General features: G+C 35.3%; 1 protein-coding gene across 5 annotated transcripts in view; it reads right to left on the reverse strand.

The window, feature by feature from the left end:
• Positions 1-15,086, reverse strand: part of NOL4 (nucleolar protein 4) — a gene marked incomplete at both ends in the record, with an annotated part of 392,149 nt that overhangs the window by 173,198 nt on the left and 203,865 nt on the right. For all 5 annotated transcript variants that reach the window (XM_082668191.1, XM_082668190.1, XM_082668188.1 and 2 more), the window contains one exon: positions 6,368-6,651. In XM_082668191.1, coding sequence (XP_082524317.1) covers positions 6,368-6,651 — 284 coding nt within the window. The remainder of the gene's footprint in view (positions 1-6,367; positions 6,652-15,086) is intronic.

Raw genomic sequence — 15,086 nt, forward strand, 5'->3', positions numbered from 1 at the left:
CCTTATCAGATACAATGAATTGGTTTAAGTTAAAAATATGAAAGCTTTACACAAGTGTTCATCATTATTAGAGTTGATATGGCATCCCAGTGTCATCATCCCTTTATCCTGTGGCTGTTAGTTTCTTTCACACGCAATTCTGTCCATTTAACGTTCTAAATATTTCTTAAATCTCTGCTTTCATCTTCATCCCTACTACCACCTCACTAAGGCAGGACCTCATGCTCTGTTTACAGCCTCCTCCCTTTTTATGCCACTTAAAGCCATCTTGTAAGAAAGATGCCACAATGATGAATCCCAAAACACAATCAGACCATGCTATAGTCCTATCCAACATCCTAAAGTGATTCCTTGTAAACTACAAAGTGAAGTTCAAGCAATAAAAGGGCATTCACAGCCTACCCTAATCTCACACCTGAACTACCTCTCCAGACTCATCTCTCACCACTTCCACCCTCAACATTTCTAAACACTAACTTAATGCTCTTCTCATTAAGAATTCCCTTCTCCCCTTCACCAGGTGACTATCTCCTACCTAACTGTTACGAATTAACTTGAGGACTTTCCAAGGCATGGCTAATAGGCCTAGAAGGCATTCTCACATACAAACTAATTTCCCTGTTATAATACACCTATTTATTTATGTGTCTATCTTTCTGGCTAAAATGTGAGTTCTTAATGATGGAGACCTTTTTTTCTTTGTCCTTCTAGCACCCAGGCTAATGCCTAGCACATATTAGGCACATTTGTTGAATATATATTGTTGTTTCTATCTGAACCACATCTGAGCCAAAAATCTTTACACAACACCAAGAAGCCCGAAATTGAAAATCATCAAATTAAAACAATAATAAGCTGGAATAGCCACATGACAAAGACAAAAATAATATTATTCCAAAAGTTAATCCACCATTCCTATGTTTCAAAGGCAATCTCATTACACCTAAATATTTCAAAGAGATATTTTGAAAAAATCAACTGCTTCCATTCATCATATCTAAATAAAATCACATAGCAATTATTAATGGTAATTGTGAGAAATATTTTATAAACTTTAATTTGAATGGTAATATCCATTTTGATAAAAATTTAAAGGAAAGATTGAAAATGATGTCACATGGGCCACATTGAGGAAAAACATATTTTTAAGTGAAGTGAAGATTGAAGGGTCCTGGGAACTAAGCCAAAAACTAAATATGTAGCAACTACAGTGACACATTAACCCTCAAACAATAATTACCTTCCTACTGCAGTTATTACGTGAAAGATTATTCTTTCAGGGATTGATTCAGAATATTTTACCATATTAAGTAAAATGCAGCTGGGTCACAGATACTAAGAGAAAAAGAGAAAACCAAAAAGAAAAAAAACATCTATGATACACGTTTTTAAGTTATGTATTTCCCTCCATTAGAGTTCTAGGTTTGTTTCTGTTCTCATCTATTAATAATTTTGAACATATCTATACCCAGATTTGGGTTTTCTTGGCCTTTCTTTTTTCATATAACTAGTCCCTTAATGCTTCCTCCTGAGTCTTATCTTCCAAGCTCTTAATCAACATTTCCACTTTCTTCTGGGCTCTAACGTTACCAGTTGTCCTTTAAAAATGTGGCCATCTGCAAGTAGCAAATAAATAACTTCTAAACTCTTTTCATGCAATAGATTTCTTCTTTAGATTGGTTAATATGATTCCCAGCTAGTCCAGTAAGTGACTTTGCATAATAATAAGCAATTTGTAAATGGCCTAGTCCAGTTCAGCTATTCTTTTTAAGCATTTCTATTCACTGTTAAGTTTTTAAAATGCTTTATAATCATCTTTGCTTGATATTCTTCATAATAAAATTGTGAAATAGGTCAATATGAAACTCACTGGAATCTAAGTTTCTCAGAGATACTACATAATTAGGCTTTTATATTTCTCCAAGGTAAAACAGAGGCTAGCCTCAAAAATATTGGAAGAAAGAATTGGTAATAATGTCACTTTATAAATTTGCACAGAATTGATGAAACATTCCTAAGGACTTGAAAAGGTACCACTGAACAGATGAGTTTGCTAAACCTTTACATGAAGGTCACCTGACAGCCTTGCGGCACTCTGCGTTTAGAGTTGGATTGCAAGAAGAATTCCTGAAGCAAAATTCCAGATACAGTCTCCTTCACAATAAAAATGATTCAGCTTTCCTACCCAGCCTCTACAACTAACATCAATCCAATTTCCCACTAACTCTGCTAATTCTTCCTCTGCCATGGGTTTTGAACCATACTCTAAGCCTTAACCCTCCTAAACATCCTCCAGGTTTAGACCTATGTCACTTCACCTAAGGATTACTCCATTTAACCACTTACATCAATTTTGAAATGCCCTGTATTTTGGCTTCTAAAATATCCCCCATTCTTATCTGGCTGCCTTCATTTTCTTTTGGGGTTCTTTTTTCCCTACAAACTCCTTCTATGCCACTTGTTCCGGATGGGTTTACATTCTGCAGGATGATATATTGAGCTCCTCTCTCCTTAGTCTATGTAATTCTGAGGTGATCTTATCAACCACAACAGCTTCTAGCAGCACTTCTCTGAAATCTTTCAAATGTCTCTCTCTCCAACCTGGATGTTTCTTCTAAGCTGAAACATATGTCCCCAATACCTATTAAACATCTCTAATGGATACTGCATAAATACCATAAACTTTATATGTCAAACCAGCTTCCTTCAAATGTTTCTCATTTTGAATCTTAGTAAATGTAATCACCATCCACTCAGGAAACAAGACCCTAAATCCTGGAGTCATACCAAAATGTTCTCTGCTTCACTTTCCACATTCAGTAAAACTTTATTTCTCCAAAATATTTGAGAAACTACTATGTACCAGATATTAAGCCATGTGCTAGACATACCGCAGTGAGCAAGGTAGACATCCTTCTTACAGAATTTACATCCTAATGGAATGTACAGAGGTAAAGAGGCCATTCATATGGTAATCTATGTGAAAGACATTCCCAAGAGTTTGACAATATACAACCTATGGAGCTGTATATGGTAATCCTGCAGACACAGTGTCAAAAGAACAAAAGTATCATGTTCGTTATTACTTTTTTTACTATGCCTCTGCATTATAATTTTCCTGGACTGCCACAATAACTCTCTAACCATTTTCTGTCTTTTTTTCCTAGTCCCTATTGTATTCATCCACTACAACGTTGCCAGAATAATCTTTCTAAAATTCCAAGCTGACCATAACCTTATCATGCTAAACACCACCTATAGGATACAATCCAAATTCCTTAAACCGGCCTACAAAGCCTTCATGATAGAGTCTCTTTATCCTCCATTCCTCCACACGTCCTCCACTGCGGCCATGCTAAGCTCCTTGCCAATCTCCATGCTCAGAGTACTCTCTCACTGTTCTAGGCCTCGAAACATGCTCTACCATAAATAATCCTCCCCATCTGAATCACTTCTTGCCCTTCACACTTATCCCTGGCATCAATCTCTATAAAGTCTTCCTTAAGATTCATCATGGTCCTATGGGTGTCCCAACTCTGCTCTCTCATGTCACCCTGCCATATGCCCAACATATTACTTATGGAATCAGATTATAATTACAAGTTTGCTTCTCTTTCCTGATAGACAATACGTTTTTGAGAGCCAGGGACCCTGCTTTGCTCATTTTCATATTTTTGCTTCCTCTAACAGTGCCTTGCATGTAGGAGTTCCTCGATAAATAGCTGGTGAATAAATTAATTGGTGGCAAATTGTCTACCTTGCATAATGATATTGGGTTTTTCCTCATATACCATGTTATGAAGTCATACCTATCTCAGAATGGACAGTAGTTTCCTAGTCTAGGAGGCCACTCACCCTTCCTGTCTCCATTCCAGGTCCTTCACAGTGTCTAATAAGAGAATCCTTCTGAAAAATGGCAGTCTTACAATTCCTTCAAAGTACAAGACTCACTTCGTGAAGGAAGCCCTCTTCATTACTTCAATAGAAATAGTATATTCTTATTCAGAACTCTCCATGTTTTAACACAGGAATAGATATTTGCCTACTTTTTTGCTAAGAAACTTTTCTATGTATATGTGTAATAGGGAAGAACAAATCTGACTCCATACTGGATCTGTTTATTTTACTTTAACCTTCCTGTTCTATTGTTTTTGCTACAAGTTAAAAATGTTGCCTACAGCCTGAAATATACAGGATAGCCCATTCTCAAGGCTCTGAGAATGTTTAAAGGTATAACACTTCTCCATTCATATAGAGATAAAAAGTTGCAGAACAGAGAATAACATTTATGACCGGACCTGCCTGGACAGCTACAAGAACAAAGGATTCCCACACCAAGAAGTCTGCACTGACCAACCATACACCCTCCCCTTTTAGTATAAAAGAAGTCTGAATTCTAACTTGGATAACATCGTTCTTTGGGACACTAATCCACCATCTTCTTGGTCTGCTGGCTTTCTGAACAAAGTCGCTATTCCTTACCCCAATACCTCAACTTATTGGACAGTCATGCGGTGAGCAGTATGAGATTGCACTTGGTAACGTATGTACTCTCTTTACCATGACTGTATTAAGAGCCATAAGAATAAAGACTCTTCTGTCTTTGAGTTGTCTCTATTATCTACCCATTGCTGTAAGTGTGACAGGTATTTAATATATCCTTTTTGAAAAATTTCCCTCTGGATTCTGGTCCCAACATGCTGCCACAACTATTCTTACGAATTCAATTATTTTCTATTTCATCTGATTTGATTTCTTAGCAGTGTCTATCAAAGCTGACTGCTCTCTTTCTTGAAAGATGGACTTTGCTTAGCTTTCCTATACTATGCCCTCCTGATTTGTCTTTTGTCTCTCTGGCTACTTCTCAGTCAGCTATGGAAGCTGTTCTTTAACCGAACCATTAAACCTTCTTCCTCAGAGGTGCCTCCTTCTCCCCCGGGTCCACTTCCCATCTTACTCTTCACAGCTCAATCAATCTGTGCTTTTTATAGCCTCATTTTGAAAGAGGTAGGAAAGTAACTTCATTCTGTCTAATGTATGGAAGAATGTGTTTTAATGAGCATAGTTCCTATGGTAATATTGAACAGGGGGGGAAAGAAGAGAAGAGCAAACCACTGGATGATTTTAGAAAAAAATTTCTGCAGATATATAGCATTAAAAGGACATTTTGTGATTAAGTTTTATAAAGACAGGGTTATGTGGAGGGCAGGGAAACTTAACGGTTGTTTTGTTCTGTAAAATGTAACATGGGGATTCAGATCATGTTAGTGAATATAAAATCACCTGTGTTTGTATGATCTGGCTTTAAACCACCAAAGAGAGTACTGTGCATTTACCCCTGCAAAAGTTGTAACAGCCTTCCTCAGGAAGAAGTATTTAAGTGTCTGATAATGTCCAGTAACTTACTTAAAAGAGGATAAAACAACACACCGTCAGGCAAGCAATCGGATTTAAATAGAGCCAATTTAGAAAGCATAGTGCTTTAGTAAATTCAGAAATTAATCCAGATTAAGACATTTTGCTTTCAGGATCTATTTCAAAAGACCAATTCTACAGCTCTAACTTAGAAGTGCGAGCAGTGGAGGGAGTCAAAATGTATACGCTATAAAAATCCTCATGCGTTCAAAAGCATACCTTCAAAAATTATAGAGCAAAGTCATCAGCATGAATTATTTCAAAATGATAGAAATATAGCTTATTGTTTTAAAGAATAAATCCATTGGGAATGGGGAAGATTGCAATTTATTCTGATATAAAGAATCTAGAAATTTAGATAATATATCTGAAACACATTTCTGTCTTTTGTATAACACAGTTTATGTTAAATTGTTTGTTCAAGGAGTTATTTGATCTATACGTTTCATCCAGAAAACTGACACATTTCTCCTATGCACATGAAGTAAGTTACTGACTGAAGTCCACAGATCTCTAAAGCAAACTTAAGAATTTAATTGAAATTTTATTGCCACATACGCCTATCCAATCAAGGAGAAACTAGTGATTTTTTATAGTTCAGAATTGTGTTCTGAGAGCTAAACTTTCACATCTGAGTTCAACAAACTCCCAAAGACAAGATGCATAAGATTATATAAGTGAGACACATTAAATCAACTGATTCCATATATAAAAACCCACCACTTTGCCTAAGAGAGGATGCATTTTGTTCACTGTTATTCCTGAAATTTATTCTGTTTTTAAAACATGAACACACACTATCTATGATTATAAATTTCTTGGTAACCCACTGTTGGGATTTGTTTAAAATATTTTTAGTGACGATAATCTTTATCTCTTGTATAAATAAGTATTTCTTTGTGACCTCCATGACCAACTTAAAAGTTCTTTGAAAATCGTAACATGACCTTACCTTGCTTCCATTTTCTCTCGCTTCTTGTTCCATCTTGAGGTCAGAAATTAGTAGATTCTTATATTTGTTTTTTCCATTACTGCTGTGGTCATCTATTCTGTATTCTGAAGTCAGCTGTGCTGAGAGGGGACTGTCACTCAGGTTCAGTGGCTGTTCGTCCGGCTCCAGCCCAGTTTTGCCATCACCGTTAGAGTCGCCCATCTCCCTGCAGTGTGTTCCCCCTGAAGCAATTGAACTATGCCCCAGAGTCTCATTGCCATTAAAGCTCTCGGCAGCAGAATCATCTGTTGGAAAGAAAAATTTATATTTTGATTTTATTGATATGCTAATCAGTTTCTACTTCAACTAGCATTTTTTTTTTTTTTTGGTACAAGAGATAAAAGGAAAATTTATAATGATAACAGGATAAATGTAACAAGAGGTATAACAATATTCATAAACAATACCCCTAAAAATTTGCTATGATTTTGATTGGGATTGAGAACTTACAGCTTGACAATATTGAATCTTCCTAGTCATGAACATGGAAGACATCTCTATTTACTTAGTTCTTCTTTGATTTTGTTCATCAGAGTTTTGTAGTGTTCCTCATATATATCTCATACATATTTTGTTAAATTTATACCTAAGTATTTCATTTTGGCATGCTAATGTAAATGATACTGTGGGTTTTTTTTTGTTTTTTGTTTTAAACATCTTTATTGGAGTATAATTGCTTTACAATGGTGTTAGTTTCTGCTTTATAACAAAGTGAATAAGTTATACATACACATATGTGCCCATATCTCTTCCCTCTTGCGTCTCCCTCCCTCCCACCCTCCCTATCCCACCCCTGTAGGTGTTCACAAAGCACCGAGCTGATCTCCCTGTGCTATGCAGCTGCTTCCCACTAGCTATTTATTTTACGTTTGGTAGTGTGTATATGTCCATGCCACTCTCTCACGTTGTCCCAGCTTACCCTTCCCCCTCCCCATATCCTCAAGTCCATTCTCTAGAGAATAGACTCAACTAGCATTTATTGAGCTCCAATTGTGTGCTTGGCATTGTGCTACCTAATTTTACATATAATGTGTAGTTTATCCTTAGCAATAAACTTGTGAAGTAGCCATTCTTATTTTTAATCTAGTAGGCAAATTTAGGCACAGGAAGTGAAGTAAAATAATTAGAAGATAAAATAATAAGATGAAACAAAGAAAACAGTTCAATCTCAAATGCAATCTCAGAGAAAAGTAAATTAAAAAAAAAAAGCGAGAACAAGATATTTGCCAATTATTTTGCAAGTAGTTTTTGTTTTTCCAGGGAGAACAACCAGATTTGGTGAAAATTCTCTGATGAAAGCATCTTCCACCTTGCTAGTGGGGTATATACTGGTACAAGCTTTGGGTGTTTAATATGCATCTGAAACATTAAAAGTGCTTAGAAACTTTGCTCCAGTCATTATGAAGACTCTTAAGCCTAAGGAGTTTAATCATTGCATGCATCTCTGTGCAGGTAAAAAGACAGTTAAATCAGTGTTGTTTATAATACAAGATTTAGAAATGATATAAATTATCAAAAATAAAAATTTGGCTTAACATATGTTGGAACGTTTAGATTATGGAATTAATCAATATTCCATTTTAAATACCCAAGAAAATGTGAGTCATGAGGCACTGACTGGAAAAAACTAGCTACAGAAAGGTGTGGTCGAGATGATCCCGATTTCGTAAAAAGAAAACACATAAACACAAGAACAAAAAGACTGAAAAGTTGTAGTCCAAAACGTTAATACTGATGTCCTCTTAACAGTGTGGCACTGGATTTTCTAATATTCTCTATTATCTACTCTATGTATAACTTATAATGTATTATAAAATGTATCATTTATAATATATAATTAAATGTATATATAATTTTTCTATAACAAAAATGGAAAAACTGTAGAAAAAAGGGAAAACAGAGAAGCAGAATTAGGAAAACTTTTCTGGCTTTAAAATATATAATAAGCTTGTTTAGAAGATCAATAACAGTGTACTCAGAGTCAGAAATAAAATTTACATAAAAAATAAAATTTTGTTTCTCTTAATTTCCTCTTTACATTTATGATAAGAATTTACTATTAATTTTAAAGGATTATGATGGACAAAAGTATTAAACTGTTTTCTTTAGGGCAGGGCTATCAATGAAACCATGTAAATATCAGTGAGCAAGAGTAGTAATATTCAGTGATTTTTTGTGACTATTTTGTTTGATTTCTGCTATTCTCAAATATGCTTTCCTTTTGTAAGGTGTAATGAAATATTTGATGCCATCTAATCAATTAAATTCACAGAAATAATGTTTACATTCTGAAGGAGTAGTACAGCTCACTTCTTCATTCATTTGTTCAACAAACATTTACTGAGTGCCTATTTTTGGCCAAAAGGGGGTTAAATATTTGACCAATAGAGACCCCTGCAGCTTCAATGAGTCAATGAGTTCACAGATAATTTAAAGAGACAGAAAAATAAACATTCAACTAAACTACAGAGTAAAAAAGGAACAAGGAATCCAGAACAAGGGATAAAGGCATCAGAGAAGGTTTCTAAAGAAGGTGGCTGAATTCCAAAGCTTTAACCAGGTGAAGAGTTGGGGAAGAGCATTCCGCACCTAGACATCGGCAGGTGCAAAGTCACAGAGGCAAGAATATGCAGGGCACATGAGGAATAAGAGTAGAGAGCTGAATGCAAAAGAGAGACAGAAGAAAGGAAGACCTAAAAAGGGAGGAAGATAAGTGTTTTGTGTATCAGAGAGCTTGGATTTTACCTTGAGTGTCAACAGAAGTAATTTTAATTTACTGTGGGAAGTGATGTGAAAAAAATATGCTTTAAAGAGATGACTCTGTCTTGGATGAGAATAGTATGAAGGTGACAAAATGGAAATTGGGGAGACCAGTTAGGAGATGTAGAAGCCATCTAAGTCAGCATTGCTGAAAGCTCAAACTAAAACAGCAGCAGTGCAGAATAAGAGTGGATGACTAAACAAAATCTTAAGAATAGAAAATAAATCGAAAACAAACTTATGGTTACCAAAGGGGAAACGTAGGGAGGAGGAATAAGTCAGGAGATTGGGATTAACATACACACTCTACTATATATAAAATAGGTAACCAACAAGGACCTACTGTACAGCACAGGGAACTCTACTTAATATTCTGTAATAACCTAAATGGGAAAAGAATCTGAAAAAAATGAATATATGTATATGTATAGCCAAAACACTTTGCTGTACACCTGAAACACAACCTTGTAAATCAATTATACTCCAATAAAAATGAAAAAAAAAAAGAACAGTTAAGATTGGTAATAGATAGACAAGGGTCCAGAACAAAGCCCAGGTTCCTTGCTCTAGTAAAAAATGAAAACAAAGGGCATTCAGTGTAATTATCAGCAAAATAGCATTTTTAAACAATTTTCAGAACCTATTTTGTGAGAAAATTAAAACGTGTTCACAGCGCAAGATTCTACTTTTAAATTACTCTGTTTATGTACCCGTTCAAGAAAAGACCTCATTTGGAGAGAAGACAAGAGAATTTAGGAAACTGGCCATAAGAAATATGACGTAGCAGTTTCCATGGCTATTAATTTGAGAAACTGATAACATTCTTTTAACAAGGAAATATCAAGGTTTGAAAAACAAAATTAGGGGAATAACGTATGAGTAATTTGGAATTTTATGGATGTTCTTTTATGCTAAGTCATATGGTTATGCTAAAGTATGAAAGGTCATTTCTGATTATTTCTTTCCAAGAAAATCCAAAGAAGAGTATAATGGACACATTCAAGTCCAATTATTTAATTCATGAAGAAAACTGTGATTTAACATTTGTGAATTAGAATCCTTTAAAAAATAATAAAAGTTTCATGTAAGAAAAGTTTATCAATATGTTAAAAAATATAACTCTAAAGATACATTTAAAAACTAAATCTACATTAGCATGAAACAAATCCAATATCAATTATAGTTAAAAATTAAGCTATATCTGTTTCTTTAATCTGATATCATCATACATATTAGTAAATAGTATACCGTTTATTCATTTTTCAGGTAAGAGAAACATCATTTATCAGGAGAGTCTTTAATAAAAGTCATGTATTTATAAGTTTTGTATAAAGAATAAACGAGAAAGTATTTTTAGACAGAGTGGTTCACTCCAGATGTTACCAAGGTAACTAAATTCAACAGCTTTACATATTTCATTCCTGAGTAAATCAGTACGTTTCATGAAGAACAAATTAATTATTCACTCATTTGTAACAAATACATATCCACATATTTTATCTTGTAAATGGTAAAAGAACTGATAATCTCACATGCCACTGTTTCATAAATCAAAATTTAAAACAAAGTTTTTGATGTCTGTATTAGAAAAATTTAATATAAAGAGGTGAGCAGACATTGAGGATACCGTAATGATTTTTTATTGTCTAGCTTCATAAAACCATGTTAATGGCTTTTATTCTCTCTTCCTTAAAGATACTTTTTCAGAATTATAAACCACAAATCTAAGACTCCTGTTTATCATAACAATTCACATCAGTTTACTGCTTTACATGGGAAATCTGCTTCCTTACCCAACAGAGTTTGCTCCATCCTGAGTGGCTGCTGGCATATGGGTACCGGGCTGCTACACATGTAGTGTTTAGATCTGTAGATATGACGTTTAGGTTCACAGGCCCTGATCGATGGTGTTTGTCTCAAATTTCAGCCTGGGTACCATAGAATTGGAACCAAAAACTCTGTATTTGAGTCCCAAGGAAAAACAGCACCTAGAGCTTTGGAAATTAAGGTGCCCAGTGTACCTAGCAACAGAGGAGAATGTGAAATATGATGACAGGTAGTGTGGAATCTAGTGACATCAGGAGGGCAGTTGAATATTTGGGGTGTGTTTGTGCTGAGGTTAGTTTTGATGGGATGAACTTAGTGTTGCCAAGGGGGCTGTCCAAGGGAGCCTGGCTCTTGTCTATCACACTAACCATGAGTGGCAGCCTATTTGTTTACTTCTTTCTCCTTCCCTACTCCCCATTCCCTCCACCAATTAGTACAGACCCTAGAAATACCATTTGTTTAAATTATTTCTAACATCCCCACCAGCATTTTGTGTGAAGTAGTTTCATCAGCACCAGAGTCAATGGTTAGTTCTCCCTATATAAAAAGAATTAACCTATAACAGTGTGTGGTGTATGTATATTTAAGTATATCTACTAATATACATAATATGTATATCTCTCTCTCTATATATATATATACATACATATATCTATTTTCTCTCTATACGTATACATATATATGTATATCTCTATTTCTGTGTATAAATATATGTGATATATATTTGAAATCTCCCAAAGCACCTGACCTACTTTTGTGTTCACTTTCAGTAGCTCTTCATTATGGCCTTTAGGCCAAGTGCCTTGGGAAAAATGAATAGGAAAAAATATATATCATCTTCGTTTTAAGATTAATACTTGGAAATTTAATCCTAAAATGCAGGTCAGATGTTTATAAGGTCCAAAAAACTATTTATTGTTTGCCCCAAAATGCAACATAGTCTCCCATCTCTAGTCCTTTGACTACATTTTGAAGTCAAAACATTCAGACTAAGGAGAAGTTTACTGATGCAGATAAAGTCATACGTGTGTTACATATGCATGCATGACTACTGCTGAAAGGTTATAGGACATTGATTTTAAAATGATCAAACCAATACTGAGAGTAAGAAAGTAACAAAGGGATTCAGTTTCCCAGTAAATTAATTATACGGAAGGGTGTTATCCTTGTTTGGGAGCTCTTAATTCGGCCCTTGCCATTGGAAGAATGGGCTCTAATTAAAGGAGCAGGATAGGGATGGCACTGAGATAAGCTACGTGTTCCAAAGCATATAACTTAAGCTCAGCACAATAATTAAATAAGACTAATTCTGATCTACCAACGAGGAAATAATGTATATTCTTTATATTACTTTCTTTACAAATTTTAACCAAATACCTATTATGTGCTAGACACTCTTCTTGAGATTGTGAGTGCATAGAGACTCCACATGGAATTTGTTCTTAGACTATAACAAAAGAATTACAATGCAAGGCAGAAAACAGTATCTATCCTACATGAGTTTCATATAAGGCACAATGAATAAACTAGGTTCTTAGGAGAAAGAAAAGTTGCCTATACATCGCTGGGGATGAGGAAGATATCAGAGAAGGCAGGTTACAAGAGGTGCAGTTTGAAAGAGGTGAGATATATGATGGTGATGGTGGAGGTTATTCTACTTCAGAGAGTATAAAAGAAAAAGAAACACAGGCAGGAAAGAGCTGGAAGAGGACAGGGAATTGAGTATATTCTACAATTCTACATACGAAGACAGGAAACTATATTTCAGTAAAGTTGTGGACCTTTTACTCTATATTCCTTTTTCTGGATCACATAAAATCATTAACGGTTCGTTCTCCCAGGGTAGGTACTTGGAGAAGCCTACCGACTATGTGAGGCTAGTCTATTAAAGTCTATCTCTGTTCCCACCTCAGAGCCACTGTCCACTGACTGATAACAAAGCATTCTCCCAGTTCTAAGAGGACCTATTTTTTGAAATGGCCATTAATGTAATAACTTATGAATGGTTTCTTAATTGTCTAAATAAGTTATAAACTACTATTTTCATGCTTACCATTAGCTTGTTTAGGATTTCAAAGAACTAGACATTTTATAGAAAATGATAGGCATGAACATTTTTAATAATTACAATGTAATTTGAAAATATCTCTTATTTTGCTGATGAAGTCGCAGTTACTGTGAATACTGTGTTTTACTGACTACATTTATAATACAATAAAATGTTAACTTTCAGTTAGAGGTAAGTGAAAATTATATAGGTATGGATGTATATGTATACATATATACATGTGTGTATATATAGAGTGCTTTATACAAAGTTGATGTCATTTATATAAATTTGATAATAAGACAAATGATGTCATAGATAGCAAAATGAACTAATGCAGCTGAATAAGACATTCATATAATATTATCAACTCACTCAAGAAGTTATTTACTGCTATAACTTAAAACCAAAACAATTGGTACCGTGGGTCTTTTATGTTCTGTCTCATACAACAAGCAGTATATATGGTGATAAAATCTCATTAAATTTAAAGTAAATCTAAGACAATTATAATATAGAAGTTCAATGTTTTCCATGAAAACTGACAACTAACCACTGGAGAGAAATGCTCAAGAAAACACATTAAATGGGCAATAGAGGGGCTTCCCTGGTGGCGCAGTGGTTGAGAGTCCATCTGCCGATGCAGGGGACACGGGTTTGTGCCCCGGTCCGGGAAGATCCCACATGCCGCGGAGCGGCTGGTCCCGTGAGCCATGGCCGCTGAGCCTGCGCGTCCGGAGCCTGTGTGTGCTCGGCAACAGGAGAGGCCACAGCAGTTGGAGGCCCGCGTACCGCAAAAATAAATAAATAAATAAATAGGCAATAGAAACAAGAAACAATGTCATGTAGTATTATAATAAAGCCATTCTATTAGAAAGTGATTTGAAAATTTATAAAAGGAGCAACTCAGGGCTTTACCATGAATTATCTTAAACTGAAAACTAAGTTAAATGAAAAATAGGTGACAGATTTGGGCTAAGTGATTCTGAAAAGAAATATTCTAATTAAAGCTAAAATTAATGCAATCCAAAAGGAGTTTCCCCTAATTTGGCATTTAGACAAACAACAACTCAGGAGGTTTTTTTGCCTTGCCAGTAATAAGTCAGGAAATACTTTATCCTGAAAAGCTGAAAAGCAATGAAAAAAAAAAAAAAGAAAGAAAAAGAAGACCAACTATAACAAGCTTACTATTTGAAGCAAGTGTCATGGAGCTGGATAGGACTTTGGCTATCTTCAAATTTATCCTTACAGCAAGCACTGTTGGGTCTTTCTACCTCACAGAAGCTCCCCTCTCTGGGAAGTGCCCCTGGCTCACAGTGATAAGACATAAGTAGCCATACTTCTATTTTGTCTGTTAACATTTTTGGATCCGATTCCTTCACTAACTTGAACAAATCAGCCATTATTCTGCCTAATGCATCCTTCTGAGTTCCTGTCCACCAGGTCACAACAAGCCATTTGCTTTCACTCACTGCTATGTCCCAGGATCATATTAATTCTCCGGTTCTGTACCACAGTCTAGTTCACAGGGGACTTTAACTGCCCAACCAAATCCTGCTAGAAACCACCACAGTTCTACATATGATGAAACCATACTAAAATTTCTGGGGAGCAAAAATGGTATAACCATGTCTGCCTTGGTAAGACATGATGATAAGGGATGGATGATAACTCTAAAATACAAGGACCTGCATTCTCAATGAGGGGGAATCTAGTGTTCTAGAGCATAACTATATACTATACACCCACTCCAAAGTGAAGGATATGTTGTTAAAACTTGACTTCTTTACCAATAAGAAGAAGGCACATCACCTAGTAGGTTTCGTCTGGTGTAGATTACAGTGAAAGGGGATTTTCCACTTGACCTTCATGAAGACAAAATGAATCAGGTATCTGTAGCAGACCAGGATTGCGTATGGAGCCAGCGGTAATCCCTAACAGGAGAATTTTTGTCAGGACAACCAAGGTTTTAGTGTAAGGCAATATATTTTTCCTTGAGTGACTTTGTCTTTTGATAAGAGCTCCTAACTCTTTTCCAGTTGGACA

Source organism: Grampus griseus (genome assembly GCF_964374135.1).
Source record: "Grampus griseus genome assembly, chromosome: 12".
In the NCBI taxonomy this organism is placed as follows: Eukaryota; Metazoa; Chordata; class Mammalia; order Artiodactyla; family Delphinidae; genus Grampus; species Grampus griseus.